The following is a 22,768-nucleotide window of genomic DNA, read 5'->3' on the forward strand; positions in this document are numbered from 1 at the left end:
TCATTATGTTCTTTCCTATTAAACCTTCATTGAGATTAGGATGCCATATCCTACAAGACTTTTGTCATATAGGTTTTTTTTCCCCCGACACTAAATATTTAATGAATCAAAAATATTAAAGAAAAATTAATAATCGTATTGCTCAACATGTTGCAAAAATGGCTCGTTTGATTATTTTCTTGGACTGATTTGTTTTAATTGGTATAGACTTGGTTTTTCACTAGCATCCCCCCTGAGTACTAGTTAAATGTTTGATTTTTGGGGCTTAAAATATTATGGTGTTTCTATATTTTCCACCACTTAGAATAAAAAATAAAGACTGTCCATAGCAACCAAGTGTCCACATAGGAAATAACATAACTGATACAACACTCACATGAAAGGATCTACCAGAAAAATAACACCTTTGAAAAATGCTATCACATCTCATCTCAGGCATGAACTGAGAGTTTATGAGTTTATTTCCTCCTTCCCATTAAAATTTCTTTCCACATGATATGTCTGAGGTAGAAATTAAGCAGCCTGGAATACTGCAATGTGATTTGTAAGATATCAAAGTTGAGGTAGAGTATATGACAAATACTAAAAATTAAATACAATTAAATAGTCACTCAATGAAATTATTTGGTGGACAAAAGCCATGCTTGAAAGATCCCACTCTACTTGTGATCAAAATAGGTCCCTGTGATGGGGCAATGATGATATTAACTCAATGAAGACAGAATGTTAACATCTTGTTAATAAGTGTTGAACTGATTGCTGGGAACATATACCCTCCATGACCAGAGAGAGGCCAGAATATTATTTTCACCCTGTCCTCCAAAGTCCTCCTTTTCAAATCCAAATGAGAGTGGTGACTAAAATCCTAAGGTCACAATACCCATTGCAAAATTTGTGTGGAAGCCCAGATTGTCAATGACCTCAGCTTACTCTTTATTACAGGAATGAATTCAGTTGGGTAGTAAAAGCTGAGTTACTTGAGCTTAAATGTCACTCTCTGCACAGGGACTTGACAAATCCTCAGAAGTGAAGCTGGGAAAGCCTGCAGCCTCTATAGTTCAAATGACATCTGAACCCCCCAAACTCTTTAATATCCCCTTGATTCTAGCATGTGAACATGTTTTAATTTAGTATTCCTTTAATCAGCTTTGTGCCTATTAGAGGTAATTTTTCCATCCTCAAAGCCTTAGCTTTTATCCTACCTTGGTTTAGATTCCCATAAACTCACTCCTTGACATGAGGTAATACGCCAACTGTGTTTCAAAACATTATTTGGGTTCTCTAATTATATATTCCTGCTTATGACACTCTCTGTAAGAACATATCTGATGTAAACGCCATGATCTGTTTAACCATTTTTCAAAACAAACTTCTGTTGAAGGGTTAATGACTTCAGCTGAGTCCCTGAGACAGACACATCTGTCAGCTTGGTAGTGATATTAGTGAGAATATGAACATTAAGTGTTTTTTGTACCAGGAACTTAAGATGTATTAATTCATTTAATTAATTCATTTAATAGGATCCTCCTGTGAGGTAGAAACTATTATTGCTCTCAATTCAGAGAATTTCAGTAATAATATATGCAAAGGCATCACAGCTATTCAGCACACAAGTTGGATATAAACTTAGGTGAGCCTTAGAGTCAAGAGTCTATCTGTTTTCCACTTGCCTGCCCTGCTGATTGAGAAAGCCCTCCAGAAGGAGAGTAAGATAGACAATTGATGGTATTATCTACAACACATTTTTATCAATAAAAGCTTGGGGCATAATTTTTGTAGAGATAGTTGATCTCTGACTCCTTCTCCATTTCCTTTTGGTGTCTGTCCCTCCCCCTTGTCATATCTCTTCTTCACACTCACTCCCTACAGGTTCTGTCTTGGGTTCCAGGTCTCTCACTGTAGCTTTCCCAGTGAGCCTGTTCTTTTGACACCACATCTCTCACTGAAGTTTGTCTCTTTATTTTCTCCTACTGCTCTTTATTTTTCCTCCCCCAGTTTTGTCTAGTGTGTACGGACAGTCAGTCTTCGTCTCAACTCCAGGAAATGAATTTCCAGTTCCAACCATGATCCCGTGTCGTAACCTTAAGCGCTAATTTTTATTTAGGGGCGTTTTCATGAACTATAGAAAACTGGAGGAGTGGTTTGGAAGGTTTATCAGAGTCTCCAGATAAATTGAATCAATATTGGGCATGTATGTGTGTGTATGTGCTATTTTAATATATACATTTATTTTTGTATATAGTACACACTACTCTATATTGTACATAGTACAGTATATAGTGTGTGTGTGTATGTGTGTATATATATATATATATACACACATATATATATGTGGTGGGTGATCTCATATAATTAGATGGAGAGATCTGTTTTAAGGAACCAGTTTACATGATTGTGGTGGCTGGCAAATCAGAAACAAGAAGGAAAGGCTGGCCCATTGGAAATTCAGGCAGGAGTGGACACTGCTATCTTGAGGTAAAATGCCCTCTTTAGGAAACTTCAATTTACTTTTAAGGCCTCTAATTGATTGGATTAGATCTACCTGCATTACACAGTAATCTCCTTTACTTAAAGTCAACTGATTATAGATGTTAAATACATCTTCAAAATATCATCACAGTGTAGTGTAAACCCTGACAGTTGTTTGTTGTTGTTTTTCTCTTTTAATTCAAGTACCTGAGTTAAGCTTTGCTTGCCCCCACTTCAGAGAGGCATCCACTTCAAAGATAGTGATCCTGAATAAACACATTTCCAGCCACATACTGAATAAAGGGCCAGGCCACCTTCCCACACTAAGGCTTCTTGGTTTTAGGGATATTACGTGATTGCAGTAACTGCACATTTGGCCATTTGTTTTTTCCTCTCATGTTTTAAGTTTACCAACAGCAAATAAAAGCAGAAGCCCAGGTCCATTCTGTGTGTGTGTGTGTGTGTGTGTGTGTGTCTGTCTCTCTCTCTTGTGCAGGCCTTCTCTCTTTCTCTCCCCTTCCAATGACCTCACTGTGTGGTCCCAGATGTGCTATGTAATTTTTAGATCTTATAAGTAATATCCCTTCTTTTTTTTTTTAAGTTTTACCATGGTTATCACTGAAGGGCATTTTTCAATCTTAATAAGAACTACAGAGGCTAGCCCAACCACAACATTGGTTATTGGTAGGCTAAGACCAGCCCCCCAAAACAGTAACACCTAGATTACTGTTTGATAAATCAACAGAGTACCATAGCCCAGTCAAACTGACACATAAAACAAACCATTACAGGAGGTATGATTGAGAGATCAAATCAACTAGCTTACCATATCACTTAGCTAAGAGGACCATGTACATATTTTCTGGGCTGAATCTGGTATGGAAGAAAACATCTAATGTAGATTAATTTCAGCTCTGTGTCACTGATGTTACTTTTTTGGGAGGGGGATGGGGCTCTTCAGTAGCTAAGCTTTGTTCCAGAATGAGGAAATGTTGTAATTCCCAATACAGACAGGGCCTGAGGAGGACTAAACAATTCCTTTTATTATTCCTAGTAGTGATATCATTGGATCCATGAATTAAGAATTAGGATGTCACTTGGTCTTGGATCTGAGACAAAGTGATGAAAAGACAAAGAATAATTCAAAATTCATTCATTCAGAGTGATGTCCAGTAGTGGCTAAAAGCAGCTGTGACAGTAAAGGAAAAAGTGGTATCATAACAAAACTGTTACTGTAGTGTTAGCTTGGTCCAGCAGTCTTCACATCCCTGGGTCCTGGATCCCCTGTCAACTTCATCCCCCCACTTACCAATAGGTTCTTTGAGTGACCCACATTCTCAAAGTTTCTCTTTTTAAAAATGATTTCCATCTCTTTCAATGAAGAACCATGTCCGGTAAATTGTCTTTTTCTTCACAGTCTTACCTCTGGATGAAAAGTACACAGTGAAGACAATGATACTGGCCTGGTATCTTTCCTTTAATTACTTCCTTGCAATTACTGCCCTGGGACCCCTGAACAGAGCCTTGGAGTAGTCTGGTGGGGAGAATTTGGGTTTGGGTCTCTTCATATGGTACAAATGGAGGTTGAAATTAAGTTTCTAATAATTTATTGCACTTGCTTTGTACATTTACTGTCAGCCCAGAAGCAATCCAGTGTTCTATATGGGCTATTTAAAATTTTTTAGCAAATTATTTCAGTTATCATTTCAACATAAAAATATAGCATGAAAGAAACTCAACTTACAACAGGATCATATCAAGTTTAATAACCATCTAGTATTATAGCCAGAAGTGAAATAAGAAAGTAAGACATTTCACCACATGAGTCCATAATGAATTTCAGTACAGATGCATTAAAGCTGAGTGAATTCAAATTTCAATAGAAAAGCTTGCTGTTGTGAAGGAGAGAAAGATAAGCAAACATCACTTGGTATAATAAAGTTTGTTGTAGAAAAAGGAAGTAGGTGAAAAGAATAACATTGAGAATAGGCTTTTTCCCCCCTCTGTACCATGACAGAAGGGTAGTTTTTTTGTTGCTGTTTTGTTTTTGTTTTTGTTTTTTTAAGATTTTATTTCTTTAACTGACAGAGAGAGAGATCACAAGTAGGCAGAGAGAGAGAGAGGAGGATAAACAGGCTCCCACTGAGCAGAGCGCCCTACCCCATGCAGGGCTTGATCCCAGGATGCTGGTATCATGACCTGAGCAGAAGGCAGAGGCTTAACCCACTGAGACATAAGGGTAGTTTTTAAGGAAGTATTTTATGGAGTGAAATGGGGGGGGGGAGATATTTTAAGGAGATAAAATCATTAAGGTAATAATAATGGCTAATATTTAGTCTGTGTCTGGCCATTCTTTTGTGCTTTATGAACCTTAGCTCACTAATCCTCTTCACATTATAAGGAAAACAATGAAATCATCTTTAATATGAAAATAACAAAAGTGAGACTTAATGAAGTAAAATAAATTGCCCAAGGTCTTGGAGTTAGTCAACACTGATATTGGTACTCAAGCAGTCTGACTTCAAAATTTGCTTTTCCAACCAATAAGATGGCCATAAAGAAGAACCTTAAGATGTGAACAGGATAAAAGAGGATTTAGGATGACCTTTAAGAGAGACAACGGGGTTGAAGATATGGAAAGACTTGAAAGAGGGAAGGAGAACTGGTGATAAAAGATAGGATCTCTTCAAGTGAGATCTATTTTATTTTATTTTTTAAATTAATTTATTTATTTGAGAAAGAAATAGAGAGAGAGCAAGCATGCATACACAGCAGGAAGGGGGCACAAGGCCAGGGAATGGAGAATTATAAGCAGACTCCAAGTGAGCCCCCACGTGGGGCTTGATCCCACCAGCTGAGATCACCACCTGAGTCAAAACCAAGAGTTGACACTTAACCGACTGTGCCACTCAGGCACCCCCTCTTTCTGTAAGATTTCAATGGCAGAATTAATAATTAATGATCAATGAATGAAGAGAGGAGAGAAATTGAGAATTACTTTCATTACTGATTTTTCAGTCTTGGAGTACCAGGTCATAGAAATGCTGAAATGGAAGGTCTGGGGGCAGAAATGGAAACATGTGAGAGAATAATTTATTGTCAGAACATGTTGAGTTTCAGTTGCCTATTTTGACACACATTCAGAAACATTCTTCAAGCAGGAAAACACCAGGAGAGAGACAAGATTGAAAGGGATACCGTATTGTTCAAATGAAAATACAGAGTGCCAGTTACATTTCAATTTCAGACAAATAACTTCTTTTTACTATCAATATGCTCCAAGTGTTATATTGTATTCTTATTTTTAAAACCCATTTTTTTGTTTATCTCAAATGCAAGTTTCACGGGTTGTCCTACTATTTTATCTGGCATCTCCACAGCCTGGAGTTATAGATTTGAGAGTTATCAGCTTACAGAGAGGAGACCATGGTTTGCTCTGAGTATATGACATTAACTTAACAAAAAGAATTTCTCAAAAGAGAGGGTAGAGTGTGGGGTCTGTGATAGAAGGCAAAGCATTGTCCCTGTCTCATTTACTCTGCCTTGTGGCTTTGTGGTGTTCTCCCAGTCTGCCTCCTGGCTCAGCCATATAATGTGCTTTGACCAATAATACAAGACAGAATTAATGGTGTCTATTCTAGGTATAGTTGTCCAATATCCTTGTAGGTGTCTACTTTGCTGTCATACTCATGCTGCCTTCTTGAGAACACATCTGGTCATCTACTGCAGAATAAGAGATTTGTGGGGCAGAGTCAAGTAACACATGTAGCCACACCAACTGTCAGCCAACCCCCAGTCCTATTAGTGAACCCAGCTCTCGGATGAGTATCAAACTTATGGTTATATAACATTGAGGTAGGTGTGGTTGTCATAGTAACAGGCAAGAAGCCTTCTTATAACCATGCGTAGTATGTGTACTGAGGTACACAAACTTGTGCTGAGGTTGAAAACCCTCTATTAAAAAAAAAAAAAAAAGAAAACCCTCTATTTTTTTTAAATTTGTCGTTGGTTATTCTTAACTCATAGCTCACTATTGTATGATTTAGAAAAAGTAATTTCAACTCTCCAAATTACAATTTTCTCACCTATTCCAATGGAATAACAATAACTATCTCTTAAATTTTAAAGTTTAGGGGTAATAATGTCAGATTAAGTAAGTACACAATGAATATAAGTTATCATTATTAGCTGTATTGACACTGGCTTGTGGCTATGACTTTTTACACCAAGCAGAGTGCCTAGTGTATTGTAAATGGTTTATCTGTATCTATGGAAATGATGAATGAAGTATAAAGTTTAAAATAAAAATAAAAGCTTTTTTTATCAATAGGCTCATATAGTAATAAGAGGACTCCTAATATAATGGGTAATTTGGTATATATAGATAAGTAATTAATAGGCTGGTACTATCACAGATTTATTAAGTACATATTTTATGAAATACTGTCAATGGATCAGGCATTGCTCTAGGCACTTAGGATTCAGTGATGAATAAGACAGAATAAGTCCTTGTCCATAAAGATTTTGCATTCCCTGAGAAAGACACAAAATATATGAGCGAACAAGCAAATATATAATACTTATTGGTGATAAGTGTTATGATAAAAGAGCTATATAAGGGACTAGAGGCCAGTGGCGTGGTCAGGAAGTCACATGATACTGTCATAAATGATGCTACCAGGTATCTTGGGTTGATTTTTGAAGTTGAGTAGGAACTCATGATGTAAAGAGAGAGCATACCACCTGAGGTGATGCAGGAGCTAGGATAAAGGCAAATAGTTGAGAAGAATTCTGGATTATTTAGGGAATGTCACACACTAATACAGCCGATGTCTACTGAACTCCACATCTCATGGACCAGTTCTGATCCAAGCTCTTTTGCAAGTTGACTTTTAACTTAATTGTCTTAGATTTCCTTCCATTCTAGCACATTGAGAGCTGCATTGTTTTCTTCATAATAAAATTATGTGCCATCCCAAGACACATAAGGAGCCATATCAAACAAAGAGCTTTTAACAAAGAGACTAAAGAGTGAAGGGAAGCTTGGCATCCTGAGTATAGCCAGGGTCCAAGAGACACATGGTTACCACAGACTTAAGAAAAATGGAGATAAATAAGTCAAGCAGAGAGAGTCAATTATCATTTGGTCTCACTTATTTGTGGAGCATAACAAATAGCATGGAGGACAAGGGGTGTTAGAGAGGAGAATGGAGTTGGGAGAAATTGGAAGGGGAGATGAACCATGAGAGACTATGGACTCTGAAAAACAATCGGAGGGGTGTGAATTGGCGGGGGTGGGGGTGGGAGGTCGGGGTACAAGGTGGTGGGTGTTATAGAGGGCACGGATTGCATGGAGCACTGGGTGTGGTGCAAAAATAATGAATACTGTTTTCCTGAAAATAAATTCATTAATGTATTTAAAAAAAAAAAGAAAATGGGTAAAATGCTGTAAGTATATTAAGGACGTCACACAAAAGTTACCAGTTGCTTGCAGAGATGAGAGAAGAGATACAGGAAGCCTCTACAAGTTCTGACCTAAGTGGCTGTATGGGTCACAATAACACTGTCAACCAATTGGACTATAAAACCTATAGATGTTTCCTATAGCCCATAGCAAGGTGCTTGGTGGATACATAACCAAATGTATAACAATATTAAGCCTCAAAGTCTTCAAGTTCATAGTTAGAGCCATAGAGAGATCCATAGATTCACCCTTGTCCTCCACATTCTGGAGACCAGCAATTATATTTCTTGAATTATAAATATTTAAAAAAAAAAAAACACTTTTATTCAGACTTAGAAAATTGACCAGTTATACTGTTTTTATTCTATTCAGATATATGATCAAGTATTTACTAAACTGTCCTTTAATATTAATAGAGCAGCTTTTATTGGTTAAAGAGTTTTTATATTGATTTTTTCTAAGATTTTATTTATTTATTTGACAGAGATCACAAGTAGGCTGAGAGGCAGGCAGAGAGTGAGGGGGATGCAGGTTCCCTGCTGAGCAGAGAGCCCGGTGCGGGGCTGGATCCCAGGAACTGAGATCATGACCTGAGCCAAAGGCAGAGGCTTAACCCACTGAGCCACCCAGGCACCCCATTTATATTGATTTTTATCATTAGATTGCCTATAACCAATTTGAAGTCAGTAATGAGATGTGATTATGATTATTATGTCTAAAACTATTTTCAGTGGAGGTAATACATTTTACTTTTTGCATCTAAGTTTCAAGAAATTATTCTCTCTCTCATTCTATCCTTTAACATTAATCCTGGATCCTAAATTATGTGATTTCTATTCACTAGCACCCAAGGGGCACACCTAACACTGTCATGGCTTCTTTGAAATGAGGACATTTATCTTTAATCAGGATATTTTCCCCCTGCTCACACTCAGAAGAATGTAACATCTTACTGATGTAAGAGATGTAAACAAAATTTCTCCCAGTAGAACTATTTAGCAACTGCAATTTAGAAATGTGTTTCGTGTTCCCAGCTTCCAAGTGTCTAACAATGTAACCCAGAACATCAACATAGCTTTTGCAATATGCTTCTAAAAGCCATGACATTCAGGAGAATCACTAATTATGTTTGGCCACAAATCAAATTTAATAGCATCTGGACAGTTCAGATCAAAAATCAAAAAGACCTTCAAATAAGGGCAGCATTTAAATCTAGTATGCATGATATATAAGGTCAAACTCAGTACAGTGTACTGTCCGTCTGGAGGTAATTATGTTGAGCAATCACATACTCTGTGTTCCAAGTAATGGTTCTTTAAAAGGCCTATAATTTCTTATGTATGTTTGCCAAGGCAAACTTTATATGTACCTACACCTCTTATAGAGCACACATAAGTGTGCAAACTAGTTCACATATTGTTACATTTTAGACAATGGAAAATAAACAACCAAATTTATAAATCATATAGAATAATAGCTATAGTTATCATTATTATTAATCTATAGGGATCATGCATTGTACTTTTTGGTTAGAGCATAAACTAATCACCTGAAAATTTTTTCTATTTTATCACATAGATTTAGAACACACTGTTTTATGTATGAACATACTAAGGTTTATGCATTAATAGTGAGATTAAATGAATGCAGAAGGGATCTTTTGGAGATGCTTTGAATTGACAACTTCTAGTTTCGCAGCTCTTGGGCAGGTAATCATCTGGTTCTCAGGTCATCCTCACATAAATATGGAAAGCATATTCTGTAAGTCACCAGGCCCTGATCTATGAATTCTTCTCTCTTTTTTTTTTTCTCTTACTTTCCTTGTTAGGTTTTTCTGATTTAAAATGTAAACTTTTCACCCAGGTAAAAAGGTATCAGTTCTTGCTGTGGCAAATTGTTCTTACAGTAATATTTTCCCTTTCAGTTTACAGAAGGATAAAAAGAATTTCTCAAGACATAAGTCATAGGGGTCCAAGTATGAATCTGAGTGGATTCAGACATGTCTGGTCATGTCAGACAAACTGGTGAAACAGGCTGTTCTGGGCACTTTAAAAGTTGGCTAAGAAACTTTCTAAAAGAGAATTCAATCTGTGCTCACTGTTGATGTACCAAGAGGCTTGTTCCAAAGGGTGAACTGATATAAAAAGCCAAAAAGAAAGTTCCTCATGAGAGATTGAGGAATGAAGAAAGAAAGAGCCAGGTTGTTTGGCCCTGATGGAGCAATGGGGCCAGAGTTTCCATCCATGGGAGACTCTTGTCAGTAAAGCATCTTGTATGTGCCTGAGGTTTGACTCTGTTCATTCATGAGAAGATCTACAAAATATTAAGAGCCTTCTGACAGAGTGTAAAGAGAAATCAGAAAAGAACCCTCCCATACACCTTTATTTCCATAGGACACGGTACCACTGAGTTCCAGTGCACCATGACAATGCTAGATAGAGCAGCCTTATAAGGGACAATAGCCCTCAGTAGATACCAACTACAGAAATATAGTTCCTACCCAGGAAATGAGTGATACTTTCCAATCTCCTCCCTTGCTCATATACAAAGTTTATAAAAAAGCAAAGACATGTCTGGCCAGACTGGTGGTACTAAGAAGGTATTCAGCAAGGGAAGGCATGGATAGGAAGACCACAGGAGGTAGGTATTAAGGATTACACTTAATGTGATCAATCACTACTTTGTACATTTGAAACTAACAATACAATGTATGGTAACTTACTGAAATTTAAATAAAAACTTTAAAAAAGGAGATATCTAGGACAGTAAAAATATTCTGCATGGTATTATAATGATAGATTCATGTCATTGTGTATTTGCCCAAACCATAGAATGTATTACACCAAGAATCAACCCTCATGTATGGGCTGGGTGATGGTAATGTGTCAATGCAGGTTTATAAGTTATAACCAATGTACCACTCTAGTAAGACATATTGATACTGGGGGATGTTTTGCAGGTGTGGAAGCAGAGGGTATGTAGGAAATCTCAGTACCTTCCTCTTGGTTACATTGTGAAACTAACACAATGCCTTAAAAAGAAAGAAAATATTTAGCTAGTAGCAATGTCACACAGAAACATGTACTCGAGAGGAAATATGAGAATGACACAATCCTTAGTAGTTCCAGGAATACTTTTTCTCTTTTTTGAAGATTTTATCTATTTATTTGACAGAGAGAGAACAAGCTCAAGCAGGGGGAGAAAGAAAGGGAGAGCTCCATGTGGAACTCCAGCCCAGGATCTCGAGACCATGACATGAACTGAAGGCAGATGCTTAACTGACTGAGCCCCCCAGGTGCCCTGTTCCAGAAACACTTACAGGACATTTTAGAGGAGTGATACACACACACACACACACACACACACACACACACACACATGTTAAAGGAGAGATAGGGCAAGTCATTTTCATTAACTTACTATTATTCCCTATGTGTTCTCAAGCTTGTATAATGTGGTGGACTATAAACTGTTGCATCATACTCTGTATACCAATAGCCACAGATCTTAATGCTTCATAAGCAATTTTTTATATTAGTTGCAAAAGAAGCTGATACATAATAAAAATTAAAACATCAAACAAAACCAATTTAGATTTTGAGAAACCATTTTATTGGACAAAGCAAAATACAAAGTTTCTTTAAGACCTTCTAGAAAGATACCATTATGGTAATGGTGGCAAGAGAAGTAAACCAAATGAGGAGGGCAAACTCAGGTGGCTTTCTATATTGAATATTAATTTAAGGTGATGGGTTCTGGGGACACCTGGGTGACTCAGTCGGTTAAGCATCTGTCTTCAGCTCAGGTTGTGATCCTGGGGTCCTGGGATTGAGCCTCGCGTTAGGCTCCCTGCTCCATGGGGAGCCTGCTTCTCTCTCTCCTTCTGCTTGCCATTCCCTCAGCTTGTTCTCTCTTTCTCTGTGTCAAATAAATAAATAAAATCTTCAGAAAAAAATATGTTGGGCTCTGGATGTAAAAGCACCAAATATTTGTAAAGCAGTTTAACCATTAAATAGCTATCAATTTGTTCTGGAGAATATAGGTTAGATGTTTTGGGAATTGAAGTACAAAAATAGGACCAAATAAATGTGGAGGCTTTCCCTTTGCATCCAGTTTCAACAATAGTTTTAGTAAAAGGTAGAGAATCCATATCCTCCATAGCACAGTGGGCGGCCGCAGCCATATCTTCGGGCTCCCCAGCCCCAGCCCAGTGTGGGGAAGCTGCCACATCCCCAGCCACTGCCACAGCCCAGGCCACCAAAACCTCCACAGCCATAGCCCAGGCCACCGAAGCCTCCACAGCCATAGCCCAGGCCTCCGTAGTAGTTGCCGTAGTAGAAGCTCATGGTGTCAAGTGTGATGAGTTGGTTTGTGGTTCAATGCAAGAGTCAGAGTGTGAATGTCGACCTCTTTACAAGGAGACTTATATACTCTGATCAGAGAATGTGACAAAACATGTGCCCCTCCTTTGGTGTCATTCCATGAGTTATATTTGCCTGACAAAATTAATTAATCTGTGGTCCCCCGACCACAGGCATAAGAATGTCTGAACCTGCTTGGCTACATAGTTAGGTTGTGGAGCAGAGCTTGCTGCTATAATCTTAGAATGATTTGTTATTTCTTCAAAGTATTGACATACCAAAGCCTAAATAAAATACTTGATTGACAGTCACTTGACATCAATCACATTAAATATTGTTGAATTTCTAATTAAATATCTTCTCCTCACTGACATTTGAGGGTTGTTGTAATTGGTTCTACAAAACATACACACAGAATAATAAAGTCAAGTCTCTTAAGTTTATCAATTTCTTTAAAAGGCATATGTATTTTGTATCATGAGAAACAAAGATGCACCGCTCTTTGGAATATAAAAGACACTTTCTGTCAAGACAGATTTCATTCACTTGCCATGTGTAGCAGAAAACAACCACCACAAAAGGGCACCTGACTTCTACAGTTTTAAATTTTTGGCCATGTACAATTAATAGATTTATTTTCGGCTTTAAATGCCAGCATACTTGTTTGGGTTTAAATATGGAATTGGAATCACTCATGGAAAGCTTATCACAACAATCAAAAATCCATCTTGTGGGAAGCCTTCCCACAGTACCTTTTCTTTCTTTCTTTTTTTTTTTTTTTTTAAATCCTGGGCCCTTTCTCCAGAATATGTTCTAGTCTCCCGCTACCACAAGTGCAGATTATTTTTGCCTCCCTACATCATTTTCCTGTCTTTCTCTGCCCTTCATCACTTTTCTATGTACCTTAGATTTTTTTTTCAAATCTTACGCCAAACATCACCCAAATTTCTTCCTCCATGATTCACTGCTGCATTCAGGTATAAGTGTGAAGTGGGGAAAATGGTTTTGGCTCTAACTCTATGTTCAAAAGAATACAGCATCCTTCTTCCTAGATCTCCGTAGTCAATATCATGGATTTGCCTCTGTCTTCACTTTGGTTAGTCTGGGCCCGTTTTTTCCTCTATAAGTAATTTCTAACTTGTCTTTCCTGAGATATCAACTAGAACCTTCTAGGATATTGACAATGTTGTTAAAACTCCTAAAATCATCTTAAATTTTAGAAGAATTTGTACAACCTGGAATACATAAGAAATTTCCTACATGTGTGGAACGATTTTAAAGAAAGACAAGAGGGGTGCCTGGGTGGCTAAATTGGTTGGGCATCTGCTTTCAGCTCAGGTCATGATATCAGGGTCCTGGGATTGAGCCCCATTTTGGTGGAGGGGTCCCCACTCAGAAGGGAGTCTGCTTCTCCCTCTCCCTCTGCCCTTCTACCCTGCATGTGCTCTCTCTGTCTCTCTCAAATAAATAAATAAACACTTTAGAAAAAATAAAAAGAAGAAAATAAGGAATTACTCTTTGGAAACAGATGGCCTGATATTCACAGAGTTCCTCACCTGAGCCCAGAGAGTTAGTCAGTGATACCTAAAGCCCTATGCAAACGTGCCCATACCTTGACACTTGGGACTCCCGAAACTTGTTTTCTATAACAATAACCATTTGCTAAGCTTTTGCTGAGATTTATAAGTAATATGACACAGTCTTTGGATGGATCTCTCCACTGACCTGACCTAGTATCTAAATAAAACCTGGTATTTAGTTGGCACTCAGTATTTTTTGAAAGAGTTGCATGACTTTCACTGGTATTAAAGCAAGGATCATGCATATCATAACCAAAGCAACTGATCTGCTGTTGTAGGAAATGTTTTACAGCTGACATGAGTTCCAACAGGCTTTCTGGTTTCAGAGTGGCACTAACCCCAATATTAGCCTTTAATCTCCATGCTATTCTAACCCAACTGCATTCCATTTTTATTCCTCATTTTAGAAATCAGCTAATTGATAGAATGAATATTTTCATTTTTAATGAATCATTTAGAACTATGAATAAATTGTATAGCATTAAGGATTCCACAGTCTCCTTGTGTAGCTCTGTCAGAGCATGTAACTATGATTGAAAGCTTTTAATTTTTTTTTTTAACATTTAAGACTATCTCTACTTTATAAATGGAAACAATATGGGACACAAATGAAAAATCTCATTAACAATAAACGTTAAATGTATTTTCAAAAAAAAAAAAAAACAAGACTTTGTTATTCATCACTTATAAATGTCCATCCATTATAAAAAAAAAAAAAAGAAGAAAAGAAAAAAGAATTCGAAAAATATGAAACAAATTTGTTTTTCCCCATATGCATAAGTGAAAAATGTACTTTGGAAATTTCTTTGGGGGGTATTATTTTTCATCCATTCAGTGGAACAAAAGCAGATGTGGATCATCACTATTATTATTATTATCATTATTATTGTTGTTTTATGTTTTCGTTCATTGGCCAAGTTGCTATTCGCCTTGTTGGATGGAGGATTGAAAAATGTTCTCACATTTCCCTAGCAGTGAAGAAGTCTTTTATAAATTCCAAACATTTTATCTCACCTCAGGTGCAGATTCATATAATCTAAGCAGAACAAAATTATGATAATATTGATTATACTAAAAATGTCAATAGCAGTAATAATTGTATTGATTACTGCTCGTCAGGCCCAAAGTGCCAGTCCTTAGAGGTAACTAACCAAATGGAAATGTCAAACTCCACAGAGTGATCCTTCAGTAGAGTAAGTGACTTGGCTCTGTTTCCCCTGCTCAACAACACCTAGGCATCACAGACTGAAAGAAGAGGTCATCATGGGTTTTTATGTTAGTTGGTTTTGTTACCTAAAGTTGAATTTTAGCACTGTTCATTGCTTAATTATATCCAAAGGCAGATAACCTACAAATTGACGGGTGACGTTCTCTATGTCAGAACAACAAAAGTGTTAAAGAAAGAAAATCTTAATCTAAGTAAAGAGATCAATTTCCATAAAATCAGTTGTGACAATTTAGCTTTTCTTATAAGCATGACCAGAACTTTCAAAATGGTTTATTTGACAACATTCAAGAAAAAATAGATAAAAAGAGTAGAACCATAGTACAATCGAATTCTCTAGTCTTAAAATGGCTTATTCTGAGGTTCCCTGCCAGCAATAGCAGATATGGGATAGCATTACAGAGTTTAATGTCCCTTTCAAATCTGTAACTCTGTAGTTTCATTTTATCCCTTTTTTATTACATTGGCCCAGCTTATACTAAGTATCAACAGGTTCAGTTTTAGGAAAAATTTAGAAATTCTGAAGATGCTATTCAGTTTTAGGAAAAATTTAGAAATTCTGATATTTTACCTATTTTATTTCTTATTTCTCATACAGTAATCCCCTCTTATTCACAGGGCATATGTCCCAAGATTCTCAGTGGATGCCTGAAACCACAGATAGTACCAAATCTTACATAGACTATGTTTGTTTCTATACATACATCCCTGTGATAAAGTTTAATTTATAAATTAGGCACAGAAAAGATTACCAGTAGTAACTAATAATTAAATAGAACAGTTGAAACAATATACTGTAATCAAAGTGATGTGAATGTGGTCTCTGTCTAAATACCTTTATTGTACTCATCCTACTTCTTGAGATAATAAAATGTCTACGTGATGAGATGACATGAGTTCAGTGCCATAGGCGTTGGAGGTAGCGTGAGGCTGCTTTTGATCTTCTGACCATGTGCCTAAAGGGGAATCCTTTGCTCCCACCTGTGGATGACCTCAGGTAACTGAAACCACAAAAAATAAAACCACTGATAATTAAGGGGGGGGGGGGGCGCGCTACTGTCCAATATCCATAAGATGGTCATTTTTGAAGGGATGAATGGGATATAATTTTTAAAACAATTATTGAATGGTATTTGGGGTCAGTTGGAGCCACACAACATTTTGCCTCATAATGATATTTCTGTTTGTATATTATTCTTACTGCACTACAGATACTTCAGTGTGAAGATGATGATGATTATGATGATGATGATGAGCAGTGTCCCCATGAGACAAGTGAGATGAGGGAGATGAATGACCCAAGTTCATGTTTGATTATCCAGTTTATCATTAACTTTTATGTCTGTCTTATTTTGCATGCATAACAAATAGATGAAAGCAGACCATGAATAATGGAAGATCATATATATTTCAAAGATTCATAGGAAAACAGAGCTTATTTTCTATGAAAATTTGGCAATGTAGATTATGAGATTTGTGGAAAGTTTGCTCTGATTGGGGTTGTAATGGTGTGGTTGTCGAGCAACTACAAATATCTAGATGGAACACCATTGTTTTTATAAAACAAAATAAAGGAAGACAATAGGCATGGAAGATTAGTTGCAAATTTTGAACTCCATTAAAAAATAGAAGTAAATAAATATGAAATATGTAAAACAACTCATTTTTTTTAAATACAGGAAGATTTAACACTCCACAGTTGATTTTTTGCTGCCAAATTCAATTTTGAAAGATATACTAAAGTAAAGAAAAAGAATAACATTCTATTGTTTTGAATTAGTAATTCTCAAATTAGAGTTCTTTTTTATACATTAATATGTACACACACATTTGTAATTGTGTGTACTGTATTTCTAGTTATTTTCTATTTCAAGTTAGGTCATTTATTGGTGTTCAACATAAATCATCTGTTAGTGCCCAAACTCGGGATGCCAGAGGACATTATGCAGATACCTTAAAATAATAAGTTCTCTGAAATTCTCAGATTTCTCTTGGCAAATAACCCAGGGTAATCTCAGTGTGTTGACTGAAGAATGTGTGGTCAATCTGCTCATGGCAACAGATTTCAGATTATTAGGGTAGTAGTTTAGTAGAAGCTAGAGAATCCATATCCTCTATAGCATGATGGGCAGTGGCAACCATGTCTGTGGTCTCCCCAGCTCCAGCCCCATCTGTGAAAGCTGCCATGTCTCCAGCGACAGCCACAGCCTGGACTACAAACCCCCAAGCCACAGCTCAGGCTTCCGTAGTAGCTGTCATAGAAAATCGTGGTGTCAGGAGTGGTGAGCTTGTTTGCTGTTTAAAGCAAAATACTGAGTGTGAATGTCATATAGCTGTGCTTATATCCCCTGAGCAGAAAGTGTGATAAAACATGGGGCCATTCCTTTGTATCATTACAAATTATTCATTCACTTGAGGCAACTCATTAATCTGTTTGCTGACACAAGGAGAGGTGCACACTCATTAAAATTTCTGAGCTTGCTTAGCTGCCTCGTTAGAACACCCTTGAACTCATTACATTCTTTCTGTTTTAATGAGAAAAGAAATCAGTCTTCAAAATCACAAAATAAAAATTCCCTGCATAGAATTCTTCATCACTAAACATATTGCATCATTCATATTTGATGGTGTTTTCTCATTATTTTCTCATCTCCCATTTTCATAACACTCTCTAGGTACTTGTATTTTACTTCCATCTAGATTAAAATATACTGATCACATTTAAGATTCTTAAATATATCAAATTCTCCAAATGTCAAGTTTTATTTCTCAAGTTGAATACACACACACACATACACACACACACACACACACACACGAAAACTATTTTGACTTTATACATCAGTTTGTAAAACATACTTTTGGTTAATCAACATAGGAAAATTTATTTCAGAAACTGAGAGACCACCCAAGAGACTAAATTTACTTTTATAGTCAATCAATCAATCAATCAATCAATCAATCAATCTGTAAGCAGTTCAAAAATATTTTCTTTATACACTACTCATTTTTCCAGATCAGGCCATCCCCAAAGTATTAGTTAAAAATGCAGATGACCTTGCCTCATGGTTTATATTAATCCTTTTTATCTTTACCTTTCTTCATAATCCATATGTCATATCTTTTATCAAACCTCTCCTTAAATCTCATAATCTCATTCTACATTCCTCCCCAATACATACTTGCAGCAGTTAGGACTTTTGTTCTTACCCATGTGTTCCATTCAGTATTTCATCCCTCTATTCATATCCCTAATTTCATCATGGTATCTTTATTCTTATATTTTCTTTAGTTATGTGTGTGTCCACCTTTTTATTTTTCTCTCAGGCAATATGCAAACTTTTTTATGCTATTACTTATTTACTAAGGCTTTAGTTAGTTGTTGTTTTTTTAACATATATACTCTTAAAATCGTATAACATTTTTAACAGAGTCTCTTAACTTGAAAATCCCCAAGAATGAATGTGCAATCAGGAAATAACTGAATCAGGAAACACGGAAAGTAGAGGGCTTCTCCTCACTGGTTGCTCAGCTCACTCTGTGAAGACAATAAACCAAATCCAAAGTTTAAGCCCCACTGGAGCATGATCAGATCTTGGACTTGGGTTTTTAACAGTGTGTTTACTTTATATGACCTTAGACATGTTACAGAACATTTTGTTTTGTTATTGTTGTATTGCATTGTTTTGGTTTTGAAATTTATAAGTAACATTTATAAGTAACAATTTATAAGTGACATTAAATAAATGTAACATTATAAGTTACATTTATAAGTAACATTTTATTTATTGAAATGTAATTGATATATAATATTACACAAGTTTCAGGTATACAACATGATGTTTTGATATTTGTATATATTGTGAAATGATCACAATAAGTCTAAATAACATCTACCACCATACACAGTTATAATTCTTCTTGTGATGAGAACTTTTAAGATTTACTCTCCTAGAGATTTTCAAATATGCAGTACAGTAGTATTAGCTATAGTTACCATGCTGTATAATACATCATTATGAATTACTTATTTTATAACTGATTTATACCTTTTAACCCCTTTCACCCATTTTTACTATTCCACCCCCATCCTCTGCTTTTAGCAACCACCAATCTATGAGCTCAGTGTTTAGTTTTTTTAGATTCTGCAAATATATGAGATCATACAATATATGTCTTTCTCTTGACTTACTTCACTTAGCATATGCCCTCAAGGTCCATCCATGTTCTTTTTTTTTTTTTTTAAAGATTTTATTTATTTTGACAGAGAGAGAAATCACAAGTAGGCAGAGAGAGAGAGAGAAGCAGGCTCCCGCTGAGCAAAGAGCCCGATGCGGGGCTCGATCCCAGGACACTGAGATCATGACCTGAGCCGAAGGCAGCGGCTTAATCCACTGAGCCACCCAGGCGCCCCCATCCATGTTCTTATAAATGGCAAGATTACCTTCTTTTTTTATGGATGAGTAATACTCCATTCTATGTGTGGTGTGTGTGTGTATTATTCTTTCTTTAATCATTTATCCATTGATGGACCCAGGTTGCTTACACACATGACTACTGTAAATAATACTGCAAAGAACGTGGGAGTACAGAACTTCCTGACTTAGTGTTTTTGTAACATTTTAAAATATTTTATTTATTTATTTGAAAGAGAGAGAAAGTGAGAAAAAGAAAGCATAAGCAGGCAGAGGGGCAGAGGGAGAGGGAGAAGCTGACATTCTGCTGAGCAAGGACACCAATGCTGGGGCTCATCCAAGACCCTGGGATTACGACGTGAGCAGAAAGCAGACACATAAAACCCTTGAGCAACTGAGCCACTCAGGCGCTCCAATACCATTTTTGATCATTCATTCTCCCAGCTGGATTTGTTAATTGTTCTTACAAACAAAAGAATTTGATGAATTAATGAAAAACTGTATTCTACAAGCTATAACTTGTAGCAATTCTCTAAGATAGAATATGGATTAAAATGGTTTTCAAGTTTTAAAGGAATATTTAACCCAGTATTTGCCCTGACTGTTAAATCCTTTTGCCTTCTTATCAAAATTTATTCTATTTCTACTTTCCATTTTGAAAAAAAGTTGGAAAAATTTTTAATTCTCAAAAACTCATTTTGAAGCCAAACAATCACAAATCTAATGCATTTAAGAATCCCATGAATGGTGGGGCGCCTGGGTGGCTCAGTGGGTTAAGCTGCTGCCTTCAGCTCAGGTCATGAGATCAAGTCCCTCATCGGGCTCTCTGCTCAGCAGGGAGCCTGCTTTCTTCTCTCTCTCTCTCTCTCTGCCTGCCTCTCCATCTACTCGTGATTTCTCTCAGTCAAATCAATAAATAAAATCTTTAAAAAAAAAAAAAGAATCCCATGAATGGTTAACTAAATCTGCTAGATTGTTTGACTGTGATGACTAATTTATATGCTTATTTCTAATGCAAATAACTATGTCCATATAAGATAAAAAGCAATATATTTCACAATTTTTTTAAAAAGCTCAATAATGAAATCTATCCTTATTCAGGTATTTTCCAAAGAAGAAAAGGAGTATGTGATTAAGAACAAAAAGTTGTGAAATAATACCATCAAATATATAAAATAAATATTTTTATTGCTTTGTTTTTTCCTGAGTTAAAAAATAGAAAAATGATAATGTCCTTTGGATATGAATTATCTTTGAAAACTGAGAATGTATTTTTTTTAAAGTTTTTGTTTTTCTCTTAATTTGGTGGATTCAATGACTTAGATCATTCTTTATCATTCTCTTTTCATGGACTTTCTGCAAGGAAGCAATGACTTGATGTGAAACTCAGATCCTGTACTGATGTATGAAATGATGAAAATATATTCTCCACTGGCCAAATTATAGTTTTTATTTGAAAGTTAAGAGCACTTTTTCTTCTTTAATTTGATTTTTTCAGTGTTCCAAGATTTATTGTTTATTCACTACACCAAGTGCTCCATGTAATACATGCCCTCCTTAATAGCCACTGCCAGACTCACCCAACCCCCCACCCCTGCCCCTCCAAAACCCTCGGTATATTGTATTTTCTCAGAGTGCACAGTCTCTCATGGTTTATCTCTCCCTTTGGTTCCCCACAACTCACTTCTCCTCTCCTTCACGCAATGTCCTCTGTGTTATTCCTTATGCTACACATGTAAGTGAAACCATGTGATAATTTACTTTCTCTGCTTGACTTATTTCACTCAACATAATCTCTTCTAGTCCTGTCCATGTTGATACTAAAGTTGGGTATTCATCCTTTCTGATGGAGGCATAATACCCCATTGTATATATGGACCATATCTACTTTATCCATTCATCTGTTGAAGGGCATATTGGTTCTTTCCACAGTTTGGCGACTGTGACCATTCCTGCTATTAATGTTGGGGTACAGATAGTCCTTCTGTTCACTAGTCCGTATCTTTGGGTCAGTTGTGCAATTGCAGGGTCATAGGGAAGCTCTATTTTTAATTTCTTAAGGAATCTCCACACTGTTTTCCAAAGTGGCACTTCTGTTATAAATTCAAAATATTTTTCCTTCACTCAGACAAAAATTATAAAATAGGGTGTAATAGTATATGAAAATGTACCTTACTAAGAGTGTCATAGACAGTGTTTCTCAATCTAATTACATAGATGGCTGTTTTTGTGTTTTTTGTGTTTTTTTTTTTTTTAGCCCTAGAGGAAATGTTTATAGACTGCAGAACTATTACCTGTTCAAATGTGAAACAATGGAGCTCTACTCCTGAGATACAACTGTATCTCATTTACTGTGTACACTGATAGTCCACAACATCCAGACTGGATTAGCTAAAAGGCTAGCTGATAACTGATGGCCAAGAAAAGTTATTTTTATGTAGACTGAATAAGTCTGTGCCTTTGAAGGAAGACTTCTGATAGAGATAGAGAGATGCGTAGAGATAGAGATGAAATCCAGATAAAACTAACATTGAAAGTAAGTTTTAATTCTCTATATTATAACAAAAAAATGTTACAGAAATGGTTTTTCTATTTAAAAAATGTAATCCTTCACATCCTCATAAGGCATGTATGTTCATGGAAGCTCAGCAGAACTTTCAAAATACAGGGAGAAAATACAGGGCAGAGAAAGCTACATTGTTGCACCTAGATTCAGAAGACGTTGGCCTTGGTCCTGATTCTGTTACTAGAGCTTACCTAACTCTGTAGAAGCCCATTACTTTTCTGAGGGTGTGTGTGTGTGTGTGTGTGTGTGTGTGTGTGTGTTTACCTGCAAGATATGATGCATAGCCTTGCTGTCATTTAATGTCTGGTTTTGGCAAGTTTATGACACTACTATCTAATTGAATCAAATATATTTTACCAATTTTGGCACATTAAAAAAATCTTAATTTTTGCTGTTACCTGAGTATATCATTTGATTTTAGGAAAAAAAATTGGTATTTTCTTATATCTTTTTTCTTATTTCATCAGTAAGATCTCCACTCCTGTTTATTTGTATCAAAGAAAATTCAGATCTATTAGAAGACTCTGTGGATTTAGCTGTGTTTAGCATCAGTTTAAGCTAAAAAATAAATTAGTTCAAAATTATGTCTGGTTGTTTCTTTCCCTTATTGAGCTAAAAAAATTCTTCAGTATGAGAATGGTGGTAGAGAAGAATGCCATGTCTAGTTGTGAAAATACAGTAAGAATGT

At 36.2% G+C, this 22,768-nt stretch overlaps 1 protein-coding gene across 1 annotated transcript; it reads right to left on the minus strand.

Moving 5' to 3' along the window:
• Positions 1–12,060: 12,060 nt before the first annotated feature.
• Positions 12,061–12,279, minus strand: LOC132010305 (keratin-associated protein 19-6-like). Its single transcript, XM_059388203.1, has 2 exons — positions 12,162–12,279; positions 12,061–12,125 (listed from the first exon to the last, which is right to left on the minus strand). Exons 1-2 carry the CDS (start codon positions 12,277–12,279, stop codon positions 12,061–12,063), a joined length of 183 nt encoding a protein of 60 aa, XP_059244186.1.
• Positions 12,280–22,768: the final 10,489 nt, after the last annotated feature.

The sequence above is a fragment of the Mustela nigripes genome, chromosome 2, assembly GCF_022355385.1.
Source record: "Mustela nigripes isolate SB6536 chromosome 2, MUSNIG.SB6536, whole genome shotgun sequence".
Taxonomy (NCBI): Eukaryota; Metazoa; Chordata; class Mammalia; order Carnivora; family Mustelidae; genus Mustela; species Mustela nigripes.

Bases quoted from the DNA above. Each gene is read 5' to 3' on its own strand.
- LOC132010305 (XM_059388203.1), bottom strand. From the start codon at position 12,279: ATGAGCTTCTACTACGGCAACTACTACGGAGGCCTGGGCTATGGCTGT. The intron at 12,126-12,161 runs GTGGCAGCTTCC...GGGGCTGGGGAG, and splicing joins CTGTGGCAGTGGCTGGGGAT to CCCGAAGATATGGCTGCGGC.